This window comes from Symphalangus syndactylus, chromosome 1, assembly GCF_028878055.3.
Source record: "Symphalangus syndactylus isolate Jambi chromosome 1, NHGRI_mSymSyn1-v2.1_pri, whole genome shotgun sequence".
In the NCBI taxonomy this organism is placed as follows: Eukaryota; Metazoa; Chordata; class Mammalia; order Primates; family Hylobatidae; genus Symphalangus; species Symphalangus syndactylus.
The window spans coordinates 157,875,672-157,902,761 of record NC_072423.2 but is presented as its reverse complement, the minus strand read 5'-3'; the positions used below and the strand labels follow the sequence as shown (position 1 = coordinate 157,902,761).

Genomic DNA, 27,090 nt, shown 5'->3' with positions numbered 1-27,090 from the left:
GATGGGTGTGTGGATAAATGAGTGGGAGAGTGTGCATGTGTTATGTGTATATGTGTATGTATGGATGGATGTATGGATAAATGAGTGGGAGAGTGTGCATGTATTATGTGTATATGTGTATGCATGGATGGGTGTATGGATAAATGAGTGGGAGAGTGTGCATGTGTTATGTGTATATGTGTATGTATGGATGGATGTATGGATAAATGAGTGGGAGAGTGTGCATGTATTATGTGTATATGTGTATGCATGGATGGGTGTATGGATAAATGAGTGGGAGAGTGTGCATGTATTATGTGTATATGTGTATGTATGTATAGGTGTATGGATAAATGAGTGGGAGAGTGTGCATGTATTATGTGTATATGTGTATGCATGGATGGGTGTATGGATAAATGAGTGGGAGAGTGTGCATGTGTTATGTGTATATGTGTATGTATGTATAGGTGTATGGATAAATGAGTGGGAGAGTGTGCATGTATTATGTGTATATGTGTATGGATGGATGGATGTATGGATAAATGAGTGGGAGAGTGTGCATGTATTATGTGTATATGTGTATGCATGGATGGATGTATGGATAAATGAGTGGGAGAGTGTGCATGTATTATGTGTATATGTGTATGCATGGATGGGTGTATGGATAAATAAGTGGGAGAGTGTACATGTGTTATGTGTGCACGTATGGATGGGTGTACAGATAAATGAATGGATGTCTTGTCCTTATTTTAAAAAGATTTGGATGGCAAATGAAGTATGCACTTAAATCTCTGCCTGTGCACTAAGGGCCCTGGATGAGAAGGAGAGCACTTTGGGTCATCTTCATGGTTGGCAGGGCTTGCTCTTGGAATGGTCAAGCCATGTGCAGGAAGGAGGGCATTTTTTAAATATTACTGCCGGATTTTTATCAGAACATTTTAAAGCTGTTGGTAATTTTCTTGGTTTCAATGAATAAAACTTCCCTGGAGTCAACCTTAAAAGGGCAAATACTTCTAAAGGCAGGACACACACTCATAGGATACACAGGCTGTTTTGTGTTGCTGTAACAGAACACCGAGGCTGGGTAATTTGTTTTTAAAAGTTTATTGGGGCATGGGCGTGGTGGCTCACGCCTGTAATCCCAGCACTTTGGGAAGCTGAGGTGGGCGGATCACGAGGTCAGGAGATCGAGACCATCCTGGCTAACATGGTGAAACCCCGTCTCTACTAAAAAATACAAAAAGAATTAGCTGGGCCTGGTGGTGGGCGCCTGTGGTCCCAACTACTCAGGAGGCTGAGGCAGGAGAATGGGGTGAACCTGGGAGGCGGAGGTTGCAGTGAGCCGAGATCGCGCCACTGCACTCTAGCCTGGGCGACGGAGCGAGACTCCATTTAAAAAAGAAAAAGAAAAAAAAAGTTTATTTGGCTCATGATTCTGGAGGCGGGAAGTCTAAGAAGCACAGTGCCGGGATCTGCTATGGTGGCTCCGGTGGCTCCGGTGAGGGCCTCCCGCTGCCCCACAACATGGTAGAGAACTGGGTGTGTGCGGAAACGGACCCAGCGTGGGAGGCAGCCTTGCTTTATAACATTTACTCTCACTGGAACTAGTCCATTCCAGTTTAACCAACCAGCAGCCATGGTTATTAGCAAGAATCTACCCAGTGTTTCCGGAAAGACATGAGTCTATCTTAACAACCTCATCACCTCTTTTAAAAAGATTTTTCATTATTCTATTTTTTATAGAGACAGGATCTCACTATGTTGCCCAGGCTGGTCTTGAACTCCTGAGCTCAAGCAATCCTCTGACCTCAGCCTCCCAAAGTGCTGGGATTACAGGCATGAGCGCTGCCCCCAGTCATTAATCACCTCTTAAAGGCCCCAACTCCCAACACCATTGCACTGGCTTTTACGTTTCAACATGAGTTTTGAGGGGATCAACCACATCCAAACCACAGCCACAGAGTGTGACCTGAGTGTTAGGAAGCAGTGCAGCCTCAGACTGTAAAGATCCTGATGGCTTTCTGCAGTGGCCTCTTCATCTCATCCTGCCACCTGACTTTCCTTGCACCTGTGTCTTCTTCATAACCCGAGAGCATTGACACTTCATGGCCTCATTTCCACTCACCAGCAGAGGCTGAGCTGTGTCTCGTCTAATTCCTAATTCCTAAGAGATAGATTATGCCTTACACATGGCCAGATGTTCACCTGGGTCAAAAAGTAGCAAATAAACCACAAACAACCCCTACTCCCAAGCAAGACAAGGCAAGGCCCCAAGGAGAAGGCAGAGCTGTGTGAAGGGGGAGCTCCGTGGGGGGCACATGGCTGCTGGGCTTCCCCTGGGGGTCAGAGGAGGAGATTCCAGAGAGAAAAGGATCTTCAGGGCCCGGAGAGGCAGCCCTGAGAGGTTTTCTGCAGTTGTATGAGATGCAGAGAAGGAAGTGGGCAGAAATGTGATAAATTAAAAAAAAATTAGCAACAACAAAACAACCAAGCCCCTCCAGGTCCTCCATAAAGTGTTTTCTCTCTCATGATTCTCTGATCAGTCCTGGGTCATTAAATGCAACTGATGATTTGGTGTAAGATGAAGTCTCTGTTTTGGCTACCCCCTCAGTATTAGTCCGTTCTCACACTGGTATGAAGAAATACCTGAGACTGGGTGACTTATAAAGAAAAGAGGTTTAATTGACTCACAGTTCCTCATGGCTGGGGAGGCCTCAGGAAACTTACGGTCATGGCAGAAGGCACCTCTTTACAGGACGGCAGGATGGAGTGAGTCCCAGCAGGGGAAATGACAGGTGCTTCTAAAACCATCAGATCTCGTGAGACTCAGTCACTATCATGAGGACAGCATGGGAGAAACCACCCCCGTGGTCCAATCACCTCACTCCCTCGACACTTGGGGATTACATTTCGAGATGAGATCTGGGTGTGGACACAGAGCCAAACCATATCACCCTCTCCCAAAAGAGAGTTGAAAGAACACAGTGTCCCTAAGCCGCTCACCTCATGCTCTTCTTATGCAGGCACCAAGGAAATCAGTGCCGGTGTCGACGAACAAGGCAACATCTACCTGGGCTTCGACTGCCAGGAAATGACAGACGCGTCTCAGTTCACCTGGTGTAAATCCTACGAGGAGATTGCAGATGATGAGAGATTTAAAATCGAAACCGTGGGGGATCAGTAAGTCAGGCCTGGAAGTTGGATATTGGAAACTTTTAGAAGTTCCTGCAAACAGAAACGATCGACATTGACCTACTCTTCTTCCTTTTTAGCTCCAAGCTGTACTTAAAGAATCCGGATAAGCAGGATTTAGGGACTTACTCTGTGTCTGTAAGTGATACAGACGGAGTGTCCTCCAGTTTCGTTCTGGACCCAGAAGGTAATATTTATATGGCAGAACCTTGCCTGTTTTGGTTTTATCACACTTTCAAAGATTGACACCAACATAGAAAAAGACTTACTTGCTTAGAAAAAAGATGTATGCTTGCCGGAGGCTGGCGGTGGGGGCTATGTATATAAGCCAAAACTTACTTTAGAAATTAAACAAACTCTAAAGTTTATACTGTTTCCACCAAGTAGTCTCTGGTCCTGATATATTGCTTGTATAGCCTTCAACTTGTACTTTTAAAGTTGAGTCTTAGCCACATTTTAATAGTTTGGTATGCAGAGGGTAACAGATTAGCTAAGAAATCCATGAAATTAATGAGACATCTAAGGATGGAAGAGTCTTCCCTTCCTTCCAATACTGAGAAATCTGGATGATCAAAGAAAAATTTTTTTATGCGTGTAAAATAATATTAACTGCCAAAGTGAAAACCTGCTGCTGTCTTACACATGGAAGACAGCAGAGAGAAGTGAGAAAAGTCTGTTTAGTAATCAAGGGGAAAAACAGTAGTTTTCTTAGGTAGGTTCACAGATCTGAGTTCACCAGGCACACAGTCTCAGGCAGGCAGGGCTGATTTTTTTAAACTGCCTGGCATCACTTGTATTTGTGTGGCCCCTCATCTACCCCACCCACAGGACAGCGTCAGCCTTAGACATTTTTAAATGAAGGGGCCTTGATGCATCGTGAACTCGTAGGGCTGGATGGTATCCTCAGACCTCTGGGTTTCTTTGGGTCTTTAAGACATTTGAGTTTCCAAAAGTTTTCTATTAAAATGCTCTCCAGGGATGGCATAAATGATCTCCAGGGGGACCCTAAGGTTTACATGCAAATCCTTTAGTTATCAATCACTGTCCTGGTTGGTATCATGCAGAGGCTATGATCTGAGAACATCTGACCCAGGATGGGTGCTGTGGGCTCGGCAGGAGGATGGGCAGGTACCCACAGAGGGGTCAGCCAGAATCACACTCGGCTTCTGGAGTGTGCAGGTCTGGCTCAATGTTGGTGACATTCGGGAAAACTCATGCACATTTAACAAGACCCAGCCGGACAAATGAGGAGGCCACACCGTCTTGCCTTTCTGGGGTCCTTTCTGTGGGTTCACCACTCACAGGCAGAGCGGGGAAGGACCCAAAATCCACTTGCATGCTGGTAAAGCAGCCTCTGCTGGCCCTGCCTCGAGGGTCTCGACACAGTTTTGTACCTTCACGACATCCTGAAGTAATTCTGAAAAGCTATGCATTCCTCTGCACCATTTCAAAGTTTCCATCTTGATTTTAACTATTTTAAATATTTGCAAAAGAAAATATTCCACCTTCTCTTATATTGTGTATAGACTTCAAATATATTTGAGGCAAGACTTTGCAGTTGAAGATTTAGCTCATTCCATGTATGGAAATTCCTACCAGAAGGTTGAACTGGGAAAAGGCCAGTCTTCCCTGTGAAACCAGTTGCAAATGTGGATTTACTTTTGGTTAGCAAAATCGAACTTCATTTTTCCATTTTGAATAGACACGCTCTTGAAGGCCTTGGAGGCCACCATCTTGCTTCTGATTCTAATTTTAAGAAGGAAGGAGAAAAAATGAAGTGGCTTGGAGCCTCACATTTTCTTACCTTGCTCTTTGGACTTTCTCAGGAATGCAAAATGCAGTGTATTTGGTTTATTTATTTATTTTTTTGTTTTCTTTCTTCCTTTTTTTTAAATTCATGGTAATACACTATAGTGATGAAATGAGCGGCATGTATATCTTTCTTTAATGAGATTGAGGAAGGAAATCTTGAGAGGGGAAGGAAAGTCACAGGCCACCAGCACGTTCTCAGCCAGTCCAGTCAATTTTAGGAAAGAGCTCACATTAAGTGCAAGGATCTGGAAAAGACTCCCTTTAACCTTTCGTCTTCCAAGTCTTCCTATATTCCAGGGATATACCTACCCCTGCCCCAATTCCTTTGTCCCCGTGACTGTGCCCTGCCTTGCCCTCAGCTGCCCCCGTACTAGGTGGGTTCTTTAAATGGTGAAGGTTAAACTTATCCTCTATGTCCCTCTGACCTGTAGTTTAAATTCCTTTCGTGTCCTCCAGTTAAATCCTGGGGGTTTGCAGTCTTGCTCCTGTGTAGCCTTGCTGTGTCTACAGACTTCTCTATGTGCAGGTCCAGATGAACTGAAATACTTTTTCTTTGTTTTAGAGCTCGAACGTTTGACGGCATTGAGCAATGAAATAAAGAACCCCAGTAAGTAAAGCCTCCAGCCCTGCCCCTCTGCTTGCAGCCGCTGGCTGGAGGGCCGCGTTCATTAATGCACGAGTTCTTGGAGGAGCAGCTTTGGGGAAAGGATGGCCTCATTTCCTGATCCCAGCTTACGAGATTGAAACCTATTGATTTAAAACAAATATTAGCTTATATTAGAGCTTGTTGAAACTTGCATTGCGTACAGTGATTAGAATTTGGGGTTTAGTATCGCTGTTCCTAATCCAAGTGAGATCCAAGATTTCATTTCCTATCAAGTGAAATCTTCTGTTATTGAATTGCCTTAAATATAGAAAGAATCCAGGCATCTTTACTTACCGAACACGTCCAGAAAGCTAACTGAGAACTCACGTGGCGTGACGCTTTAGAGGCAAGAACAGGCCAACTCAGGTTTTATTTTTTATTTTTGGCTTCCATAATCTAATACTCCAGGGTTTCACATTCTCAAAAATTTAATAACTAGGATTGATATTTCCCTACACTTTGCAGGTATTCTTTCTCACAAGGATTCATGCATTATTGACTTGTGATTTCTTTTCTTCCTGTAGCAATTCCTCTGAAATCGGAATTAGCTTATGAGATTTTTGATAAGGGGCGGGTTCGCTTCTGGCTGCAGGCTGAGCACTTATCACCAGATGCCAGCTACCGATTTATTATTAACGACAGAGAAGTCTCTGACAGCGAGGTGAGTTCCTTTGTGAGTGATCTCTGGCTTTGCAGGGAGCCCACTTTTGTTGTGGTAGGTCAGTTACTGAATATCAACACTCTCTGTTTCCATCCCTTTTTGAGACTTAAAGATTGGGGCGTGGAAGGTTGACAAGATGAATGGATATGGTTGATTCTTATAATGTTCAAAGGTTTGGTCTGGGTTACAGGAGACATCAGGAGTCTTTAAAATCTGAGCCTGCTGGAATTAAAAGTGACTTTGAGCTTGTTTTTGTGAAAAGGTTCAGGTCAGGTGCGGGAAAATATCCTTGATGAATCAGTTCACTTATTCTTGACAGTGGTTTTGAAGGTATCTATTTTTTGCTCTATTGTGAGAGAGGCCTCCCTGCATTCTCCCCCCACCGACAGCTTCCCATGGAAGGCATCCCTGGGGAATAAGTTTCTGTGGCTTCTCTACCTCTTTGGGCAGCAATCTCGGTGTGGCAGACTGATCTGACAGCGTGGCTGTCAAAAGCGATGTTCTGGCCAGGCACGGCGGCTCTCACCTGTAATCTCGGTACTTTGGGAGGCCAAGATAGGGGGATTCCTTGATCCCAGGAGTTCAAGACCAGTCTGGGCAACATAAGGAGATCCCATCTCTACAAAAACTTAAGAAATTAGTTGGGCATGATAGTGCTCGCCTGTAGTCCCAGTTACTTAGGAGGCTGATGTGGGAGGATCACTGGAGCCTGGGAGGTCCGAGCTGCAGTGAGTTATGATTGAACTACTGCACTATAGCCTGGGAGACAGCAAGGCTCTGTCTCAAAGAAACAACAAAAAAGGCACATGCTCTGTCACGGTCCGGACACCGCGTCGGTTCTGCTTTCGATTGTATAAAATGAATCTTAACAATTTTGACAGGTACTCCTTATTTGTCTGGAGAATACTTGAGAAGCCAATGCTTGTGTTTCGATAAATTTCTTCTTTTCTAATTACAGCACGCCTGGGACCCGGTTAAAGGACAGCCCTATTTCATGGGGACTTGATTGTTCAGTGGTGGTGTGGGGCTCTCTCCGAGCCCCCATCTTTACTGCTTCTGCCTTTTTCCCTTAATGCCCAGTGTAGAGTGTGGGTGGCAACCTTAGCTGTCTACTAAGTCCTCAGTGTTGATTGGTTTGTTCATTACACAGGTTTTAGGGGAACCGTGGGATGCAGGAGCCTCTCATGCTCCCGGGCAGCCCACCTACCATATTTCTAAGCTAGACCCCTCATTGCAGTCCAGCCTTTGTGTCTGATGGGCATTTAGCAGGACTCAGATGAATGTTGATCAGACAGAAGTCTTGCGTAGTAAGGATCATAGAATTTTCTCCTGCAGTCAGTCTTTCCCGTGAGAATCATGACACACTTTAAGACTCACTCCTACATGGGAGAGTCGGCTAGAAAGTAGAAAACATCTAGCTTCTTTTGGGCTGCAAAAAAGCCAGTGGTGTAACTGTTGCCTATGGGAGACTTACTGTCTGATCCAGGTAATTGGAGAAACCTTCTTTGAGCAGAGACCACGCTATGATATGAAATGGAATTTAGGGGAATTGCACTTTATTTGCAGGATATCTTTTGATGAACATTTCCTGCCTGCTGTATAGAGCTTGTCGCCAGGATGGGTGTCTTGGCGTCATGGCTAATCTTTTGGAATATGGCTGTACTATTTCACTTCTTTAATTAGCAATCCACAGGTGACTTTTACATTTGAAGATTTATGCTATTTTGTGGAAGCCATATAAAAGTCTGTATTTACGGCACTCGTAAAATCATTCAACTTCATCTTACTGCATAATGGCATTAGCAAGAAGCCTAATTATTTTCTAAAACCTTCCCAGACATTGCAACACAGCAGCTAAGAAAATGGAAAAAGCTGCTATATTGCTAAGAATCTACTCAGTGAGAATCATACCTTTTTCTTACTCAGAGCCAGTTAGAGTAAGTTCCTATCATTCATTCTCTACTCATGGATGTTTGAAGTGAGGATAATGTCATACAAATAAGGACAGTGCATTTATCTGATCAACCTGAAGTTTACTCTTAATGTTCGGAAGTAAATACTCCACATTGTAAACAAACCTGAGGCCCACGGGACAGTGTATCCACTGGAATCTCAGGTCCCTCTCCTGCTCATGGCACCTCCAAGAGTGACATCAGTCTCCAGGGATGGGGACAAAGTTGTTGTGCTTCCTACAGTTGAGCCATTTCTTAAAATAATCTCCCTCCCTCAAAAACAGTCTGAGGTCTTGCCTTCTCATTCATTTGTCTCTTTCTATCATTGTAGATGTACCAATTTCCTGTGCCAGTTTTCTATTTAGAAAAAGTCTCAGTGATCTTACACAAGTATACATTGTGTGATCTACATCTCTGATATAATATTGGAATTTCTAATTGTGAAGGTGATTTTTGTGTTTATGGGAAATCAAAACCTGGGGTAGGAGTGGAGCAGACTTTATTCCCACGTAAACCCTGAAAGTCAGATTCGATGAAACAAATATTGCAGCATCCCAGGGAGTTGTTGGGAGCTTGGGGGGTCCTCTTCATTTCCCAGTGGACGGCAGCTCCTACCCTGTACATCACCTGTTGAATAACTACTTGGCCGGTGCACCAGCAGGGACAGAACAGTCAGATGTGAAGTTGCCCTTACAGACACTGTCATGGAGTCAGAGAAATACACCTTCAATTAGAGGAGGACAGGGAAGAAAGATAGAACCCAGGTTATATTAAAACAGTACAGTGAACACTCTCAGAATTCAGAGAAGGCAGAGAGTTGAAGAGGCTGAAGTAGTCAGGAAGGATTTCAAGGGTAGAGGGTTATTGAAATGGGTGTTAAGGAGGTAGAAATCGGGGGTCAGGGGGGTGGGGGTCGGGGACGGGAGGGAGGGAATGAGACATTCCAAGCTGCTCAAGTGCACAGAGAGTGGGGAATGATCAGGCAATAGCGACACAGGGAAGTGGAGGGGTGGGCTCAACGGAGGGGGCCGTTTGCCTAAGTGATCTTAGGAAATGTTGTTGGGGAATAGGAATGGGGTCGGAAGATACAGACTTTGAATGTCAGGCAGGAGAACTTCGAAACCATGCTGAAGAAAATGAACACAGAGACAGAAACTGAACCAAGTGGCTAGTTTGCTAATATTCGTCTTCTAAAGCCTCTCCGGTGGCACTGGCATTTGCAATATCAAAACACAAATGTAAACTCAGAAAGAAGAACATTGTGAAAATAAATGCACGTGATTTATCAGAAGAAGGTTGCTGATTTTCTGGCTAAACTTACGTTGTCACCCACAGATAGAAATTCTCTGTAGTATTGCTGCTAAGGCAAGGGCTGTAAGAGGAGTGTGGTTCCAAGGGCTGACGGGGTCTCCTCCTGCTACGCCTGCCTCATTTGCTGAGCACCACAGGATATTAGTTTTTTGTTTTGCTCATGTGTCTCCAAGAGCCTCCCCGGGTCCTGGGTAAGATCATTATTCAGGCTGGAAAGCCTTTGCCTCACTTCCAGCTGAGATTGATCCGAAAGGTAGATGAAGAGCTGCAGAAAATATTGACAGCAGCTGAGACTGCCGTATTGCTAACTCTGGGCACGAGGAAGCCGAGGCTGGGCGTCCACACTCCTGTGATTCTATGGTGGCATGGCTGGGGCGAGTCCCGCTCTGGACATTGGGTGCCCTCGACGCCGTCCTTCCCTGCATTACTGCTGCATTTAGGACAAGTCACACACTGGGATGTGGTCCTTCTACCGTCAAGACCCTGCTGAATGTCAGACACTGTATCATCCAGGTGGAGTACAACGCAATCCACTAGCAGCCATAAAACCTTTCAGTATCTGTTAGCACATCCCAAACGCTGAGCGAGGAGAGGTGTGGGAAAGGTGAGCCGGGAGCAGGCGAAGGCCTTGGGAGGCCTCTACCCCAGATGCTGCCTGGGATGGGGCTTCTGTGCCCAGGGCGTGGCTGCACCAGGGCAGGGAGGCCAAAGAGGGTGGTGCAGGGGGTTAGCTGTTGAAGGAAGGGAGGTGACAGGTGCAGCCAGGGATGGAGGAAGGACCGGCTGGGACAGGTTCATAGTTTTAGCCGATGACTGATCTGGAGGGGAAGCTCTCAGCTGATAAGAAGGCTTCCCAGGTCTGCACTAGGAAGGACACTCCAGTCCTGTCCATGTCCGCAGGCTCTCACCTAGAAGGATAATTATCTTCCAAAATTGCTCATTGTCACTTAGTAGTGTCGGAGACCACAGCCACCTCAACGCCACAGATGACAGGGTGAGCTAAGCCCCCTCCAGCTGACTTTCTCATTACAACCTTGACGGTCGTGTGTTTGGTGTTTCTCACTGCCAGGCATGACGCTGGGCATGGCGTGAGGCTGCAGGGATGAGTAAGGCCATGCCTGCTCTCAGGGGTTCATTGTCTAGCGAGACAGACAGACGGCAGGAGGACATGTGGGCTGGGGGGGGGTGCGCCCGAGGGCAGGGTCCTGTTGGGGGAGGGGAGGCAGAGCTGTGGAAACCCCAGAAAACACCAAAGCTCACCCCGGGGCATCAGGGAAGGCTCCCTTGGAGCCAGTTACAAGGGCTGCATTTGGGTGAGGTTGCCAGGACAAGGGTGGGCAGAAGCTGCACTGTTGCAGAGAGGCCTGCAAGCTCAGAACTGTGGGGCATGGCCCTCAGGGAACTCCAAGGCATGAAATGTATCCCTGCAGTCATCCCCAAAGCAGCAGAGAGGCAGGTAGTCCAGGCTTCTGTGGACTGTTCCTGTGATACAGTGTAACCTAGAAATCATAAAGTGGTGCAATGTCATGTTCTCAGAGCAACCAGCAGCCTCCCGATCTTTCTCCCATCTTAGCAACAAGACAGCTGCACTGCAGGCAGGAAGGGGGAATTGTGTGGGTAAATGTTTGTAGTTTGGTTGTACACATTTTATATGACAAAATTTCTTTTTTCTCCCTTTTTTTGAGACGAAGTCTCACTCTGTTGCCCAGGCTGGAGTGCAGTGATGTGATCTCCGGTCACTGTAACCTCTGCCTCCCAAGTTCAAGCGATTCTCATGCCTCAGCCTTCCGAGTAGCTGGGCTTACAGGCATGCACCACCATGCCTGGCTAATTCTTGTATTTTTACTAGAGATTGGGTTTCACCATGTTGGCCAAGCTGGTCTCGAACTCCCAAACTCAGGTGATCGGCCCACCTTGGCCTCCCAAAGTGCTGGGATTACAGGTGTGAGCCACTGCACCCAGCCTGACAAAATTTCTTTTTTCTTTTTATTTTTTTGAGACAGGGTCTTTCTCTGTTGCCCAAGCGATCCTCCTGCCTCAGCCTTCTCTGTAGCTGGGACCACAGGGATGTGACAAATTTATATACTGCTACACAGGAAAACTTGTTTTTAGAATTACAAACAAGAGATGGTCTAATATATTAAGAACATATTTTGGCAAAGACCAGTACCATATGAAATTGGTTTGAAACAGGTCTAAAAATTACACAGGCTGATTGATGTTTTGAAAGATTTCATTAGAATTAGAGTTATTTAAGTGAATAAGTGAAATTTAAGTACTAATATTAACTTAGAATAATTTTAATAATTATCAAGAAGTACAAAAAAGTAAAAATATCAAGCCCCCAAATAAGGAAACCAGCAAAAAAACAAAAAACAAAACATAAAAAAGAGAAATAAGCATTAATAAAGGTAGGGGAAAATGGTTTTAGTAAAGTTAAAAAGTTAATAAATAAACATCACAAAATCAGAGGGAAACAAAACATCAAATTTGCTCAATTCATCTGTGTGTTAGAGAAACACTTGTTCTTTGACTTGCAGGAGTACCTAAATAAAACATTTGTATGTATCTGTGCATGTACTGTAGAATAAAATGAAACATTTTAAAAAAGAAAAGTGATCAAAAAAGTCAACACCTGTTGGAGGTCCGTTTATCCTTTCCTCACCTGAAACTCCTGGACCCTGATGGACCACAGCAGGCTGGGGCTTGTGGGTGCTGTGTCCCAGGAGCTGAAGATGACAGTGGCTGTGGAGATTGCCTGTTGTTGCTATCCATGTGGGATTTTGTCATCCGCTGGTGATTGTTATAATTCATATCAATTGCATATCATTTTGTTTTCTCCTGTGAATTTTATCTGCTTCACATTAGTAACTCATTCTTGGGTAGGTGTGGAGTCTCTGCCTAGAAGTTCCCTGTTTTGGACTCAGATCTCCTCACATAGCTAGGCTTTGTCACTGAGTGACAGTTCATACCCACTGTTTGATCCTTGTTCACCCAGAGGTTTCCTTGATAAAATTTCATTTTGGTTTCTTCCTATCATAATCCTTTAAGATCTCATGGCTGATGCAATTGTTAAATGTTGCGAGGGAAAACTAGCAGAGATTTCCTTGTATAATTCTCCATTTCCCTTGTTTTGCTTGCAGATACACAGAATTAAATGTGACAAAGCTACCGGCATTATTGAGATGGTGATGGATCGATTTAGTATTGAAAATGAGGGGACCTACACTGTGCAGATTCATGACGGGAAAGCCAAAAGTCAGTCTTCTCTAGTTCTTATTGGAGATGGTATGCTATATTGAATATTTCCACGTGTCCATAGAAGATAATTCAAATGAAATTCTTTTGACTGGAGAGAAGCAAACGTTTCATATATATTTTTTTAAATATTGAATTTAGCATTCAAGACTGTGCTGGAAGAGGCTGAATTTCAAAGGAAAGAATTTCTCAGGAAACAAGGTGAGTCACTGACCAGCTGCCCTGCCCCAGCATAAAGCAAGACTTACGATTGGAGTATTTATCAGAAGCAGATCTTACATGATCCCAAGCGACCCTAAAGGCTGTTTTAAATGATTAAGAGGTTAGGCCAGGCCAGGCCTGGTGGCTCACGCTTGTAATCCCAGGACTTTGGGAGGCCGAGGTGGGAGGATCACCAGAGCCCAGGAGTTCAAAACCAGCCTGAGCAACATAGGGAGACCCTGTCTGAAAAAAAAAAAAAAAGAAAAATCAAAAGAACTGGGCATGTTGGTGCATGCCTGTAGTCCTAGCTTGATCCCACGGTTGAAGCTGGAATGAGCTATGATAGTGCCACTGCACCTCAGCCTGGGCGACAGGTAAGACCCTGTCTCAAAAAAAAAAAAAAAGTCCACTGCCATTTTTTAGCACTAGAAGTGTGTATACTTTTCTGTTCTTTGTCCTTTACATGTATTTTGCTTGCATTTCAAAAAATGCTTCTACCTTTAAAAGCCCCAGACTGGTCTGTTTAATGTTCACATTTCCTGTTATTGTCTTAAGGCAAAGAAACCATCAATCTAACCAGGCTCTGTGGCCGACTTGCTGACTAACTCCTCTGTTCTATACGCTGCTGGGAGGCGGTTCTTCGGAAACACTTATTTCTTTTAGGCGCCCCTTTGCATAAAACACTTCAATAGCCCCATAAAGCATGCACCAGATAAATGCAGGCTTTCCACAATCTGCACCCACCGCTTAACCAGATCTTATTTCCCACCATGGGGACAACTTCCTGGATGGGCTGGACCGATTTCTTCACCTTGCCCCTTTCCTGGCACCCGTGCCTGTCTCTGTGGTCTTGTCTCTTCTGAGGTCTTTCCAATGCCAAGTCCAAAGTGGGTCTTCCCATCTCCCTGTGGCCTTCTCTGCTGCAGGGGCCCGGGCTGTTCGTTTCGCGGGCTCTGAGCCTTTGTGAGGGGCTAGATGTTACCCTGCACTCAGAGGACAGGCCAGCTCTTCCATCATTTGTCGAATTTCTAACGTTTCTTACGGGGCTGAGCACCTCGTAGATGCGTGGGGCTTACCAACTGCATAGGAAAGGAACCTGCTTTATAGCCGGGGAGTGAAGAGGAAAGCGTGCCTCTAGCTTTAATGTCCAGGTGGAGTCCAGCAATTTTAATGAAAAGAATAAAGAATGGGGGTGGAGGAGGTGGGGGCTTCATGGCTTTGAAATGTAGAGAAGGCAGTAGAGGCTATTCCTATCACCAGGAAGTTGTTCTTTCTACTTAAGAATGTGGGAGCTTTTAAACTTTCTAACTACAAACAATATATTTTAAATAGGTTGCTTCTACAAATACATGTTAACTAGATACAAAGGAAAATGGATACATTTTAGATTCTCAAATATTCCCCAAGGGTTTATTCAAATAATTTTTTTTTTTTTTGAGATGGAGTCTTGCTCTGTTGCCCAGGCTGGAGTGCAGTGGTGCGATCTCAGCTCACAGCAAACTCCACCTCCCAGGTTCACCATTCTCCTGCCTCAGCCTCCCGAGTAGCTGGGACTACAGGCGCCTGCCACCACGCCCGGCTAATTTTTTTTGTATTTTTAGTAGAGACGGGGTTTCACCGCGTTAGCCGGGATGGTCTCGATCTCCTGACCTCGTGATCCACCCGCCTCAGCCTCCCAAAGTGCTGGGATTACTGGGGTGAGCCACCGCGCCTGGTCTCAAAAAAACATTTTTATATGTGGGATTTCTATACTTCTTGAGAAAAATTAGAACATCAAGTATGAAACATAAAATCAAAACATTTTTATTATTTTTCATTGTTTTTATTTCTAATAGTCACAAATATTTTACTTATTTCTACATTATGAATATTTTTTGGCGAACTTTGTAGGATGTATTTATGTATATGAAAGAAGTGAACACATACTTTCCAAATCTGCTTTGTATTTTTGCATTGAATGGCAAGAGGGTATTAGTGTATGACTTACTCCTACATGTATTTTAAATAAAAATCATTTACATTTTTTAAAAACATATATAAATCTGTCTTTGATTTTGAATGCTATCTAAAGAAAATGTGTTTTACAAAATTGCTAGGTCAAACTGTTGTTTCTTCATCTCATGTCTATTCTCTTATTTAAAGGTATTATTTACCATGTTGTCGAATGTTCAGTTAGACATATACTTTGAGAAACAAAATATAATTATTTCGATAGCCTCCTTTCTGTAGAGCAGTAGATACGAGATGTCAGTGAGAAGGAGCCATCACACGTACGCTCGTATCAGGAAGCACAGATTCCAGTGGAGAATCAGTGTTAACACGTGTCAACATCCCAGGCCTGAAAACTATCTCAGTTTCATTCTGCACAGTTATTGTCTTCTGCCAAAAATGCATTAAATATATACAATACATTCTTATGTATTATATATACACACCATGCATATATGTGTAGGTATATATATATATAATAGCTATTTATTTATTTGTTTACTTTTTCCTTTTTTAAACGTTGTTTTCCCTTTTTTCAACGTTGTTTTCCCTTTTTTCCTCCTTAGGCCCTCATTTTGCTGAGTACTTGCACTGGGATGTCACCGAAGAATGTGAAGTTCGACTTGTTTGTAAGGTGAGAAACCCGGTTCTAACAGGGAAACAATAAATCTCATTCTGGTTCCTATCAGAGAGGCCTTTCAGGGAGCAGCTGTGGCCAGATCTGTGATGCTGGTGAGGAAACGTGTGGTGTCTGCGTAGCTGCAGATGGGCGGAGTGGCTTTTGGGTCCTGTTTAGTACTTGGAGTTCAGTGCTCATCTTTTCTTCTTCATGAAAAGATTACAGTGTAGTGGGATGCAACGGAAGGTTGGATTATAAAATCTTTACTTAAACAATTATTAAGTGAGTTTATGAGAAAATGTGCCCTGGTGAAATACACCTGGAAGTGCTGCTCATACGAGTTCATCAGGAAAGAAAAGGCATGATTTGGAGACAAGATGCTTCTTTCAGTTTCGTTTAACAATGTAGTAATGAAATATGTTTTATTACTAAATACGAAAATCTGTTTTTTAAGCAGCAAACCTTCAGTTTAATAACTGCCTACTATTTGACTGTCTCAGGATGAGCGGATGGCGGAAAAAGATCAATAATGCACTATTTTTACCCCCAAACTAGTTTCTTATTGTCTACTGGATAAGAGAGAAAAGTAAACAGATAGTTTCAATAAAGAAATGATTCCTGAGCTGCGTATGCCAAGGGGACTAAGAATTATGCAGGCCCGTGAGTGAGAAAAGATGGTTCTAGGAAGATCCAGCAGCAGGAAGGGACAGAGAAGCTGAACTGTGCACTTAAAAACAATACAAAACCCAAGGCTGGTGGGCAAGTGGGGCATTCCCCTGCAGGACCCAGAGGCTGGCCATGGTCTGAGAGGGTGCAGAGCACCTGAGGGCTGTTAGTGCAGTGACACGGGCTGCTTGTTGACAAGGAAGGCTGGAGGTGGCGGGGCTGGAGGACGATGCTTCAGTAGGCTGCTGAGAGATGGTAACTCCAACAGGGCAGTTTCCTGTCCACAGAGAGAAGGAGATTTAGGATACACATCCAGCAGTTAAAAGCAGCAGGGGGTAGTAAGTAGCTGGGTGTGGGCAGAGGGAAGTGTATTGGAGGACCGAATGGGTGTGATATTACTTGAGATCAGCTCTGTATGGGGGAGGGCCAAGTTTTAGGGTTTTGAGAATACCTTCAATTTCACAAAGAGTTATATCCGTGGAACGGGCAATAAGGCATAACCAGCTCACAACAGGACATGTAAACCTGGCAGCAATGGGAAAGTCAACTGGAGCACGTGGCTGCATGAGATATTGTGTGTAGATTCATGAGGTATCAGGAATGCTTGGCTGTGGACATGACACAAGTGGGTCAAGCTGCCAAAGGACAGCCTTTAGAGACAGGAACATCACGAACAATTGGGGCATTCTGGAAAATTCAGATTGTCAGAGGAGAAGACGAGAGCAGCTCTGGGATTATTAAGCAGAAACCCTCAGAGAGTTCAGAGTGAAAGCAAGTAACTTGGTGGCCGCTAGCAAGGAGGGACTTCGGAGTGAAGCGCTGCGTGGCCGGGTGAGGAGGGGCGGCTGGAGGCAGCGCTGCGTGGCCGGGTGAGGAGGGGCGGCTGGAGGCAGCATAGGCTGGGTGCTGGGCTTTCCAACCCCGCTCCGTGGCAAGGCGGGGTCTCTATGTGGTGGGCTGAGGAGATGGGACACAAGGGGGGATACAAGCAGGAGCCCGCTGCCCTCTGAGGTGCTCAGCTGACAGTGAGGGAGACAGAGGGGAGTCAGGACGGCTTTGTCTTTCTTTCTGGATGGAGACACTCAATCCTATTTATAGGCAGAGGGGTCCGTGGAAGAGGAGTCACAGGTGAAGGAAAGGGACAGCATGGGGACGCAGGAGGGGCAGTGCTGGCCTGGAGGGAGATGAGGCCAGGAGGTCAGCACAGCCATGCCAGCGGCTGCTTGGCCCCCAGGGCAGCTCCCTGTGAAGGACAATGAGGAGGCAGGGATGATGCCAAAAACCAGGGCAGAGCAAGCGGCAGATCCATCAGTGCAGCCGTTGGTTTCACGCTCTTTCCAGTGAAGGGTTGGAGGGTGTTGAAGATGAGGAAGGTAGCGCTCGGTGGGGGGAGTGGCAGGAGTGGGCTGTGATTGCCCCTGGAGGAGGCACGACAGCAGCTCCTTATTAAGAATGGAAATCATTGTTGAGTGCCCCAACGTGAAGATAGCTTGTAGTGGCCCACGTAGGGGCGTTGGGGTTGATTTTTCCAGACGTGGCCAGTAACCTGATATGAGTCAGGGGACAGACTCATGACTGGGGTCTTGGTGGGTGGAAGTTGCAAGAAGGGAAGGTGGAATAGGAACTTTGGGTCTTGCTTAACTGTCATTAGTTGGTCAACCAGCCGTCTAAGTTGAGCAGGAAAGTGAGGCCAGGTGGGATAACTGGAGAGGAGGCAGGGCTAAGCCTTGGTGATCTCCACCGGGCCACTGCGGTGGGGACAGTGGGGTGTGAGCTTGTTGATGCGCATAAGTGTCAGGTGGGGACCTGCCATGAAGAGGAAGTGCGTGCCTGTGGAGCAGAGGTCTGCAGTGCGCTTGGGAGTGGACCCGGGCACGGGGATTTGCAGGAGGACGGAGCATGGGGGTTTGGAACTAGATGGGTGTTGAACATACCCTAGATAGGTGCAGGTTGCTCGTAGAAACTTGTGTGATGAAAGGAACCTTTCTTACTATTCTGACCATCCTCAGTATTAGTAATTAATTTGCAATTTGATTTCCTGTATATGTATGTATATATATATAAATATAGTATATATTTTAATTGCCAATCTAATTGCTTACTGTCTCTTAAATCAATACTGTTTTCCCTTCCTCTCTTCTTGAAAGAAATTTTTATATATCTATAATTGATAATATATAATATATATATTAGTGATAACTAGAGCTAAGGCTTTGATTCGATAGGTTCAATAACATGCTCAAGGTTGTGGTAAATTTATTATAGAAAAATACTTAGATTTATTTTTGGTAGTGAATTTCTTGCACTAGTGTGTTTAAAAGGAAGATTCAGAAATGAAAACATTTATAAAAGAAGAGAAGAAGGTTACTTGCAAGGAAGCTGCAAGGGAGGTGGTCTTCAGAAGTCTTGCTCAACAATGAAAAGCATGATGGATATTTAAAGGGAAGAATCCCGCCAGGTGACTGATGATAGCCTGTTTATGTGGTCCATTTATGCTGGAAAAACAACTTTCTCAAATTATTTGCCCTACACAGAAAGGTATGTTTCTTCCAAATTTTAGACATCAGCACTGCAAAAATCAGTTCCTTAAGGAGTCAGCAACTCAAAGCCCAGAGGAAGTCAGAGTGACTTGGTTGTGGTGTCGGTTTATTTTTGTTGTTGTTGTTGTTGTTGTTGTTCTGACCGTGCCATACAAGGTGTGTGTGCACTTCCAAGGCCAGTGGCGAGACCCCCGAGTTCTGCTTTCCGTGGGCTCTGATATCATCTTGGTGGGAGAGAACCGTCTATAAATATTTACAATTATTTTAGGTTCCCTGACTAAAGTGATTCATAAATCTTTAAACGCAGATACTGGGAAAACTAATATTACTTGAGATTTGAGGGTTTTTTGTGCAGTTTAATACATTTGATTTACATACTTGTGCCCCTGTCAAGCCTGTGATTCTGTGCACCATTTTGTCTACAGGGTTTTTCATTTAATAATGTGGTGCAGATGGTTATCTTAAAAATTATTAACGTGAAAAAATGGATGGAGAAAAACTTAGGCAAGGATGCATTCACATTATAACTTCAGAGAAAACCATTTTTAAAAGTTTAAGACACAGAGAAACCACAATCATAAACATAAGAAAATCTGTTAAACATTTCTTACACAGTAGAAGTGGAGAATTAGCGCTGACTCTAAGGAAGTAAGGCATGGGCCATATGTAGCCTAAGAGGTGATGTAATCATCTTTCCTAGACATTCATGTACAGTTTAGGTGCCATATTTTAAAGAGTTTATGGTATAGAGAAGTTGAGGGAGTGCAGAGAAGAAACAAATGAGTTATTTTGGGGAATTAGAACCGCCTCCCCCACTTATAGGACAAACACATTAATTACAGATATTTATTTTAGAAAACAGAAATTGAAGGTCATTGGAAAGGCATTTATTGGAAAGGACCAGCAATGTAAAATTTCTTTGAAGAAGAGAGGAAGAGAAAACAGTATTGACTTAAGAGACAGTAAGCAATTAGATTGGCATTGAAAATAGACACGAAAAAAAATTTTGAAATTTTAAAGTAAAGGGAATCGTCTGCTAGACTCGTGGAGCCTCAGCCACAGTCCATTCTAAGATTTGTTATCAAGGAGTGGTTCTGACTTTAGAAGGAAGACCCTTCTTTGCAGCTCAGTGGGATACCTTCCATCTATGTATTCCACAAACATTGATGGGACAACCTCTGTGTGCCAGGCAGGCAGCCATGCACTTGGGGACAAGTGTTAGTGAAACAGACGAAACCCCTGCTTCACAGAGATTCGGTCCCAGTGATGCCAAGAATAATGCCGTTTCCCATAGTGGATGTGGAAATTCTAAGCTGTGTTGCACTGTTATCCTAGCAGAGCTGATCACACTGTTGAATCATTTTCATTCTTTTGTCATCAACATCACTCTTCTTGAATCCACATGGGAGGGTGAATGTCGAATTGTCAGACTCGTATAATCCCACGGGATTCATACATTCTGCCGTGCTGAATCAGAATTCTTCCTCGTCCCTCAGACCAACACCAGAGCATGTGAATTGGAATGCTCATTTATCTTCGGAGTTCCGCAAAGCTTAGTTTCTAGCCAGTGATTGAATTGTGAGGAATTTCAGTATACGGAAAGTCTTCACCTCTAGTGGGCATTTTTGTGTTAAGGTTTCATTTTCTTTGTGTCCCTGTACCTGAAATGTGATGCTTTTAAAAGAGCAGCTGCCAAACAGCTTTATAGACCTCTCAGAATATTCTATATTATTTAGAAATCCCCATATATATTGCTTAAGACTTGTCTTTGTTAATGACATTTCATATAGACCGAAAGATCTTTACGCTGTCTAATTTCATGGACTAGAATGAAGAGAATCATTTGTCCTTCTGTGAGCAACTGTGAGCACTTAATTATTTTAGAAGCTAGAATTTAGAAATGTGTTTGACATTATTAGCAGGGACAGCTTTTCCAGAAGCCTTCGTCTGAGACTGTCTATAGTAAAAAATTAAGGTTTTCTGGGTGGCGGGGGGGCCCTGTGATTTAAAATTCTAATAGACTTTCTTTTTCTCATGAGTCAGAATGATTTACATAGTAAACTGAAGATTTCTACCTCATAGGTTGCAAACACCAAGAAAGAAACCGCTTTCAAATGGCTCAAGGATGACGTTCTGTATGAAACGAAGACATTGCCTGACTTGGAGAGGGGAATCTGTGAGCTGCTCATCCCAAAGGTATCAGGCATTGAGTAACACAAGACGAAAGCAAAACAAAAACGGCACTTTCAAATAACTCGTAAATTCTGCATTCCTCTAATTTGCATCCTGAATTTCGGTGGTTTGCAAAGAAAATGTATTAGAGTTTATTACGTTTTCTAAGATTGCAGTATTGATTTTACATAAATATGGAATGTGTTTTCTTTGTAGTTGTCAAAGAAGGACCATGGTGAATACAAGGCAACCTTGAAAGATGACAGAGGCCAAGATGTGTCCGTCCTTGAAATAGCTGGCAAAGGTAAAACAAAACCTCCTTTGCTCCGCGAACAAGAAATTCCTTTCACCAACAGGATGCAATGTGTTCTGAAGGCAGGTCTATCTCTAGCCTCAGCTATAGCACAGCTTGTTTCTTTAGCAGTAACACTGTAGAAAAAAACATATTTGTCTTTGGTTGCCTTCAGAGTTTTTTCAGTGTTTTAGAATAATGTATGATATTACTCTGGGTTTATATGAAATGTCATTTCGGTCCATCATCAAGCCAAGTAACGCATTACCAATGCCGTTAAAATGATGGAAACACTGAGGCAGTGATTCAGTTAAGTGTAGAGTTGGACTTATGTTGAGTAAAATGTTCTTGATCCTTGTTTAAAAGTGAATAGGTTAGAAGGATTTATCGCACACATAAGCCTTTTATGGATAAATATTGCCATTTTAATGATTCATTTTTCAACTGAACATCACAATTTCCTGTATCAATTTAATTAAACATTGAAAATGCTGCTTTCTGTTAAAATTACATGTTGTAATGGTGCGTATCCCTTCTCGTTTTCAGTGTATGACGATATGATTTTGGCAATGAGTAGAGTCTGTGGTAAGTAAATGCCTTTTAATTTTCAAGTCATTTGGGGTGCTGAGATCACTATTTCCTGAGACGGGCAGTCACTGCTGCAAAAGAGGGCACCATAGAGCTGTGGTGGGTGTTCTGTGCGAGGCCCTGGATGAAAGGGCAGGGCGGTGATCTGCTGCCGATGAGGCTTTTTAAAGGATTTCCCTCAGTTTTGTCTGGAGTTTGAGTTTTACTTTAAGAAACTCAGTTTGGGCTTCCTGATTAGCCACTTCTTCTATGATGCCTTATGTTAATTGGCATAATTGCTTTGTACATAATTGCTATGAGCATCTTTTTACATGTGTTGAATAGCCATAATGAATTTTTAAACCTCTCACTTTGCGTCGTACACATTAAACCATATGTTATCTTTACAAATAAATGCCCAGAGGTGGGATTGCTGAATCACATGTCAGTTCAGCTTGTTTTTGGAGGAACCTCCACACTCTTTTCTATGGTGGCTATATTAATTTACATGCCACCAACCATGCACAAGTGTTCCCTTCTCTCCTTGCCAGTGTTTTATCTTTTGTCTTTTTGATAATAGCCATTCTAACAGGTGTGAGATGATATCTCACTGCAGTTTTAATTTGCATTTCCCTGATGATTAGAGATGTTCAGTATTTTTCATGTATCTGTTGGCCATTTTTCTGTCTTCTTGTGAGAAATATCTGTTCAGATCCTTTGCCCGTTTTTAATAGGTTATTTGTTTTCTTCCTGTGGAGTTCAGTTCCTTATGGATTTTGAATATTAGTCCCTTAGCCAATGCATAGCTTGAATATATTTTCTCCCAATCCATGGGTTCTTTCTTCATTCTGTCAATTGTTTCCTTTGCTGTGCAGAAGCTTTTTAGTTTTGTGCAGTCCCATTTATTTACTTTTGCTTTTGTTGCCTGTATTTTTGACGTCCTATCCAAGCGATCACTGCCCAGATCCACGCGGCGAAGCGTCTCCCCCCGAGCTTCCTTCCAGCGGCTTCGCAGTTTCAGGTCTTAGATTTAAGTCTTTTATCCAATTTGAGTTGATTTTTCCATGTGGCATAAGTTAAAGCGCCAATTTCACTCTTCTGCGTGTGGATATTCAATGTTTCAAGCACAGTTTATTAAAGAGACTGTCTTTCCCTATTGTGTCTTCTTGGCATCTTTGTTGAAAATCAGTTGACCATCAATATTTAGTTTTATTTCTGCGCTCTTTATCCTGTTTCATTGGCTGATCTGTCTGTTCTCATGTCAGTGCCATGCTGTTTCGGTTTCTGTTAACTATATATTTTGAAATCAGGAGTGCAATAACTCCAGCTTCATTCTTTTTCCTCAGGATTGTTTAGACTATTAGAGGCTTTCCTGGTTGCATATGACTTTTAGGATTATTTCTGCCTTTTCTTTTTTTTTTTTTTTTTTGAGACAGAGTCTTTCCCTGTTGCCAGGCTATAGTGCAGTGGGTCAGTCTCGGCTCACTGCAACCTCTGTCTCCCGGGTTCAAGTGATTTTCCTACCTCAGTCTCCAGAGTAGCTAGGACTACAGGCATGCATCACCACGCCCAGCTAATTTTTTTGCATGTTTTTTGGTAGAGACAGGGTTTCACCATGCTGGCCAGGATGGTCTCCATTTCCTGACCTTGTGATCCACCCGCCAAGGTCTCCCTAAGTGCTGGGATTACATGCTTGAGCCACTGCGCCTGGCCAAGGATTATTTTTCTATTTCTGTAAGAATTGCATTAATCTTTAGATTGCTTTGGGTACTAAAAATGTGGCTTTACTCTTATACTCATGGAATTATTTCGTGTTAAAATATCTCATAATGTGCCCAAGGGCCACTCATGGATAACAGAACTGACCAGAAGGTCTTGAAGAGTGAGTTTGTATAAGGCAAATGCAAAATGCAGAGTCCTCACTGTGTGCTTGTCACCTCGAGGCAGGGATGCATCGGCTGAGGGGACACGCACATTATGTTGGGAGTTGGATAGGGACAGAGGGGACAGGCACAGAACTTCCCACGTCAATAGGGAGCCTTTATTCTCATGGGAAACTGGACACCGTGGGCTGGATTCTCCCCGACATACCAGAATGAAAGAAGTGGAAGCCATGTTGTCAACACACTCACACCCACACACTCACATCCACACACTCACATCCCCACACTCACACAGCAGTCACACACACACGATTTCCCACTCACACCCATACACTCACAGACACCAGTGTACCCACACCCTACACACTCACTCATACATGCACACACTCACACGTGAACTCTCACACACTTATGCGCACACACTCATACACACATTTACTCATACGGGCACACACTTATGTGGACTCTCACACACTGATGCATACAGACTCATACACAGGAGCCCTGGGAGGCTGGGGGAGCATTGCGGGAGGCTGATACAGGCTGGGGAAGCACCAGGAGAGGCTGATGGAGGCTGGGGGAGCACTGGGGGAGGCTGATAGAAGCTGAGGGAGCACTGGGGGAAGCTGATAAGGTCTGGGGGAGCACTGAGAGAGGCTGATGGAGGCTGGGGGGGGCTGACAGAGGCTGGGGGGGCTGACAGAGGCTGGAGGAGCACTGGGGGAGGATGGGGAGCACTGAGAGAGGCTGGAGGCTGGAGAAGCACTGGGGGAGGCTGATAAAGTCTGGGGGAGCACTGGGGGAGGATGAGGGAGCCCTGGGGAAGCTGATAAAGTCTGGCGGAGCACTGGGGGAGGCTGATAGAGGCTGGGGGAACACTGGGGGAGGAGGGGGGAGCACTGGAAGAGGCTGATGGAAGCTGGGGGAGCTGCTTCTGGTCTGAGTGCTTTGCTCTCAGGCTGCTCCGACCCTCCCGTGTTCTGCCTAGCTAGGGTGGTGTTGGTCTCATGAGTCAGTGTCGGGGAATTTGAGCAGAGGGAAGGGGGGTCGGTTGGGGGAATATGGCTCTGCAGTGTGTTTTCACCCAGTTCCCAAGCTGTTTTTCAAGTTGTGATTCCTTGAAGGGTGAACTCCTGTCTCCTAGTAGAGGAAACAGAGTCCCACCTGACTGGGGAGGGGAGATGGTGGTCAGGGATCTCTGCTTCTTACAGATTTTCAATAACCCTCCTGTCTGCAGCCGGCCCAGATGCAGGGACCCTCCGAGTCCTGAGCGCACTCCGTTCCCTGGGCACTTTTTGGCTTTCTTAGCCCCACACAGTCCCTAGACCTCATGCCCCTCCCTCCACCTCCAGAAGCTCTGGGGATGGGCTCAAATTCTGTCATTTCCTCCCCTGTTGTCCGTCAGGTTCCTGGGTGGTTTCCTCCTTTGCGGTGGACTAGCGGGGTTTAGGGAGGTGCCTAAGTCCAGGCAGGAAGTACCTCGGCGTCACGCGGCTACGCAGCCGCAGGCAGGCGGTACCTCGGCGTGACGTGGCGACGCAACCGCAGGCAGGCGGTACCTCGGCGTGACGTGGCGACGCAGCCGCAGGCAGCCGGTACCTCGGCGTGACGTGGCGACGCAGCCGCAGGCAGGCGGTACCTCGGCGTGACGTGGCGACGCAGCCGCAGGCAGGCGGTGCCTCGGCGTGACGCGGTGGCGCAGCCGGAGAGAGCTTCACGCACACGACCTCTCCTTTCTTCCCGAACCCTGTCACGGAGGGGGCCTTTATTTATTTATTTTTGGTTAATGCTCTTTCTTTCCTCATGTGCTTTTAAGGATAAAAGGAAAACAAAGAGCTTCACCATCATAACTGTTTTTATTTTGGTTTATATTTCTTTAAATAGTTGGAGTCACAACTACCGTTCATTTGTTTTTTTTCCCCCCACATATTTTATAATAATTTTCTTTTTTTTATATAGATGTTACATTCACATTCACTTTTTAAAATAATTACTTACTATTTCATGGAATCACAATATCATGGTTAAGCTCTTTTCTATAGGGAAATTAATGAGTTTTCATTATTTTAATTAATTGTACAATGCACATCTTTGGGCAAGAAAAGGCTCTTTCAGTATTTAGGTATATGTTCTTTGAGTGAACTCCTAGAAGCACAGTAACTATGTAGAAAACTAAGAGTAATTTTAAGATTGATAATATAAATTTCAAGTTGCTTCCCAAAATGAAAAAATACTATTTAAAATGCCTCTTTGCTACAATATCCTAAGCAACAGTTGGTGATCATCGTATTTTCCATTATCTGTGCTAATTATGTAAATCTAGTTTTCTGGGTAACTGTATGTGAATGTAAATTTCCAAAGGTTGAATATCTGATAACAATCTCTACTTGCAGTTCAGAGCTTCTGCCTTCATCAATGCTACTTCCTTATCGTCTCCTTTCTGACCTCTGACCCATAGATCATCTACGTCAAGCGAATTAGTCTGCATTTTTATTCCAAGCACAGTGTGTGTGTTCTCGTTTATTGCATTTTCTTATTGCCCGTGGGGTTTCTTCTGCTTTCCTTCCTCTGACCCAAGTTTCATTTGTCTTGAAGAACCAACCGAGGTGCTCCCATCTCCTTGACTCCCACCTGAAAGACTCCTGCTAAATCTTAACGTCCCTTTTGCAGATTTTCTACAATACTTCACCTTGGGGTCAACTCACGTAGCATTTGCCATGCACTGTTGTTATTTTGCCTCCTTTTCTTAAGCAAAGCTGCTGAGGGGCAGATGTGGAATCTTTTTAGACAGTTCTATGTCTTTTACAGTATTCTGCAAAGAGCTTTTCAGATAATTCTAGCATGGTAAGAGCTTGTTTAATGAATGGACACAGCATGGGAATAAAGTTTAAGAATTTGTGGCTGGCCGACCTTATGAGAGACACACGTGAGAACAGGATTGCAGGTGGGGACAGGAGGGCTTGCCGCAGCAATGCCTTCTCTGATCACACAGCAAGCACTCCTTTTCCTGCATCTGAGGATGTTTTATTTTCTGCAGGGAAATCTGCTTCACCACTGAAGGTACTCTGCACCCCAGAAGGAATACGACTTCAGTGTTTGATGAAGTATTTTACTGAAGAAATGAAGGTGAACTGGTGTCACAAGTAAGTATGACAGCAGCCAGTGGAGGCTGTGCCGTAGACGGGGGTGTCCAGGGAGCACAGCTTGGGACCAGGCGCTCCCTGGGGAACATCAAGGCACTGCCATTTCCCCGCAAAGTTTTATAATTTTAAGCAATGATGACAACCTTTAGCTCAGGGAAGGGGGCCCTCACGGCAGTGGGGAGGACATGGAAGAAGAAGGCAGAGGAG

At 44.4% G+C, this 27,090-nt stretch overlaps 1 protein-coding gene across 4 annotated transcripts in view; it reads left to right on the top strand.

Annotated features, from left to right (window-relative positions):
• The window catches only part of MYOM2 (myomesin 2), a 121,148-nt gene that overhangs the window by 78,465 nt on the left and 15,593 nt on the right, over positions 1-27,090 (top strand). For all 4 annotated transcript variants that reach the window (XM_063638157.1, XM_063638164.1, XM_055289408.2 and 1 more), the window contains exons 22-32: positions 3,003-3,159; positions 3,252-3,358; positions 5,546-5,590; positions 6,154-6,290; positions 12,697-12,841; positions 12,953-13,012; positions 15,568-15,635; positions 20,909-21,022; positions 21,215-21,302; positions 21,837-21,875; positions 26,778-26,883. In XM_063638157.1, the coding sequence (XP_063494227.1) occupies positions 3,003-3,159; positions 3,252-3,358; positions 5,546-5,590; positions 6,154-6,290; positions 12,697-12,841; positions 12,953-13,012; positions 15,568-15,635; positions 20,909-21,022; positions 21,215-21,302; positions 21,837-21,875; positions 26,778-26,883 (1,066 nt within the window). The remainder of the gene's footprint in view (positions 1-3,002; positions 3,160-3,251; positions 3,359-5,545; positions 5,591-6,153; positions 6,291-12,696; positions 12,842-12,952; positions 13,013-15,567; positions 15,636-20,908; positions 21,023-21,214; positions 21,303-21,836; positions 21,876-26,777; positions 26,884-27,090) is intronic.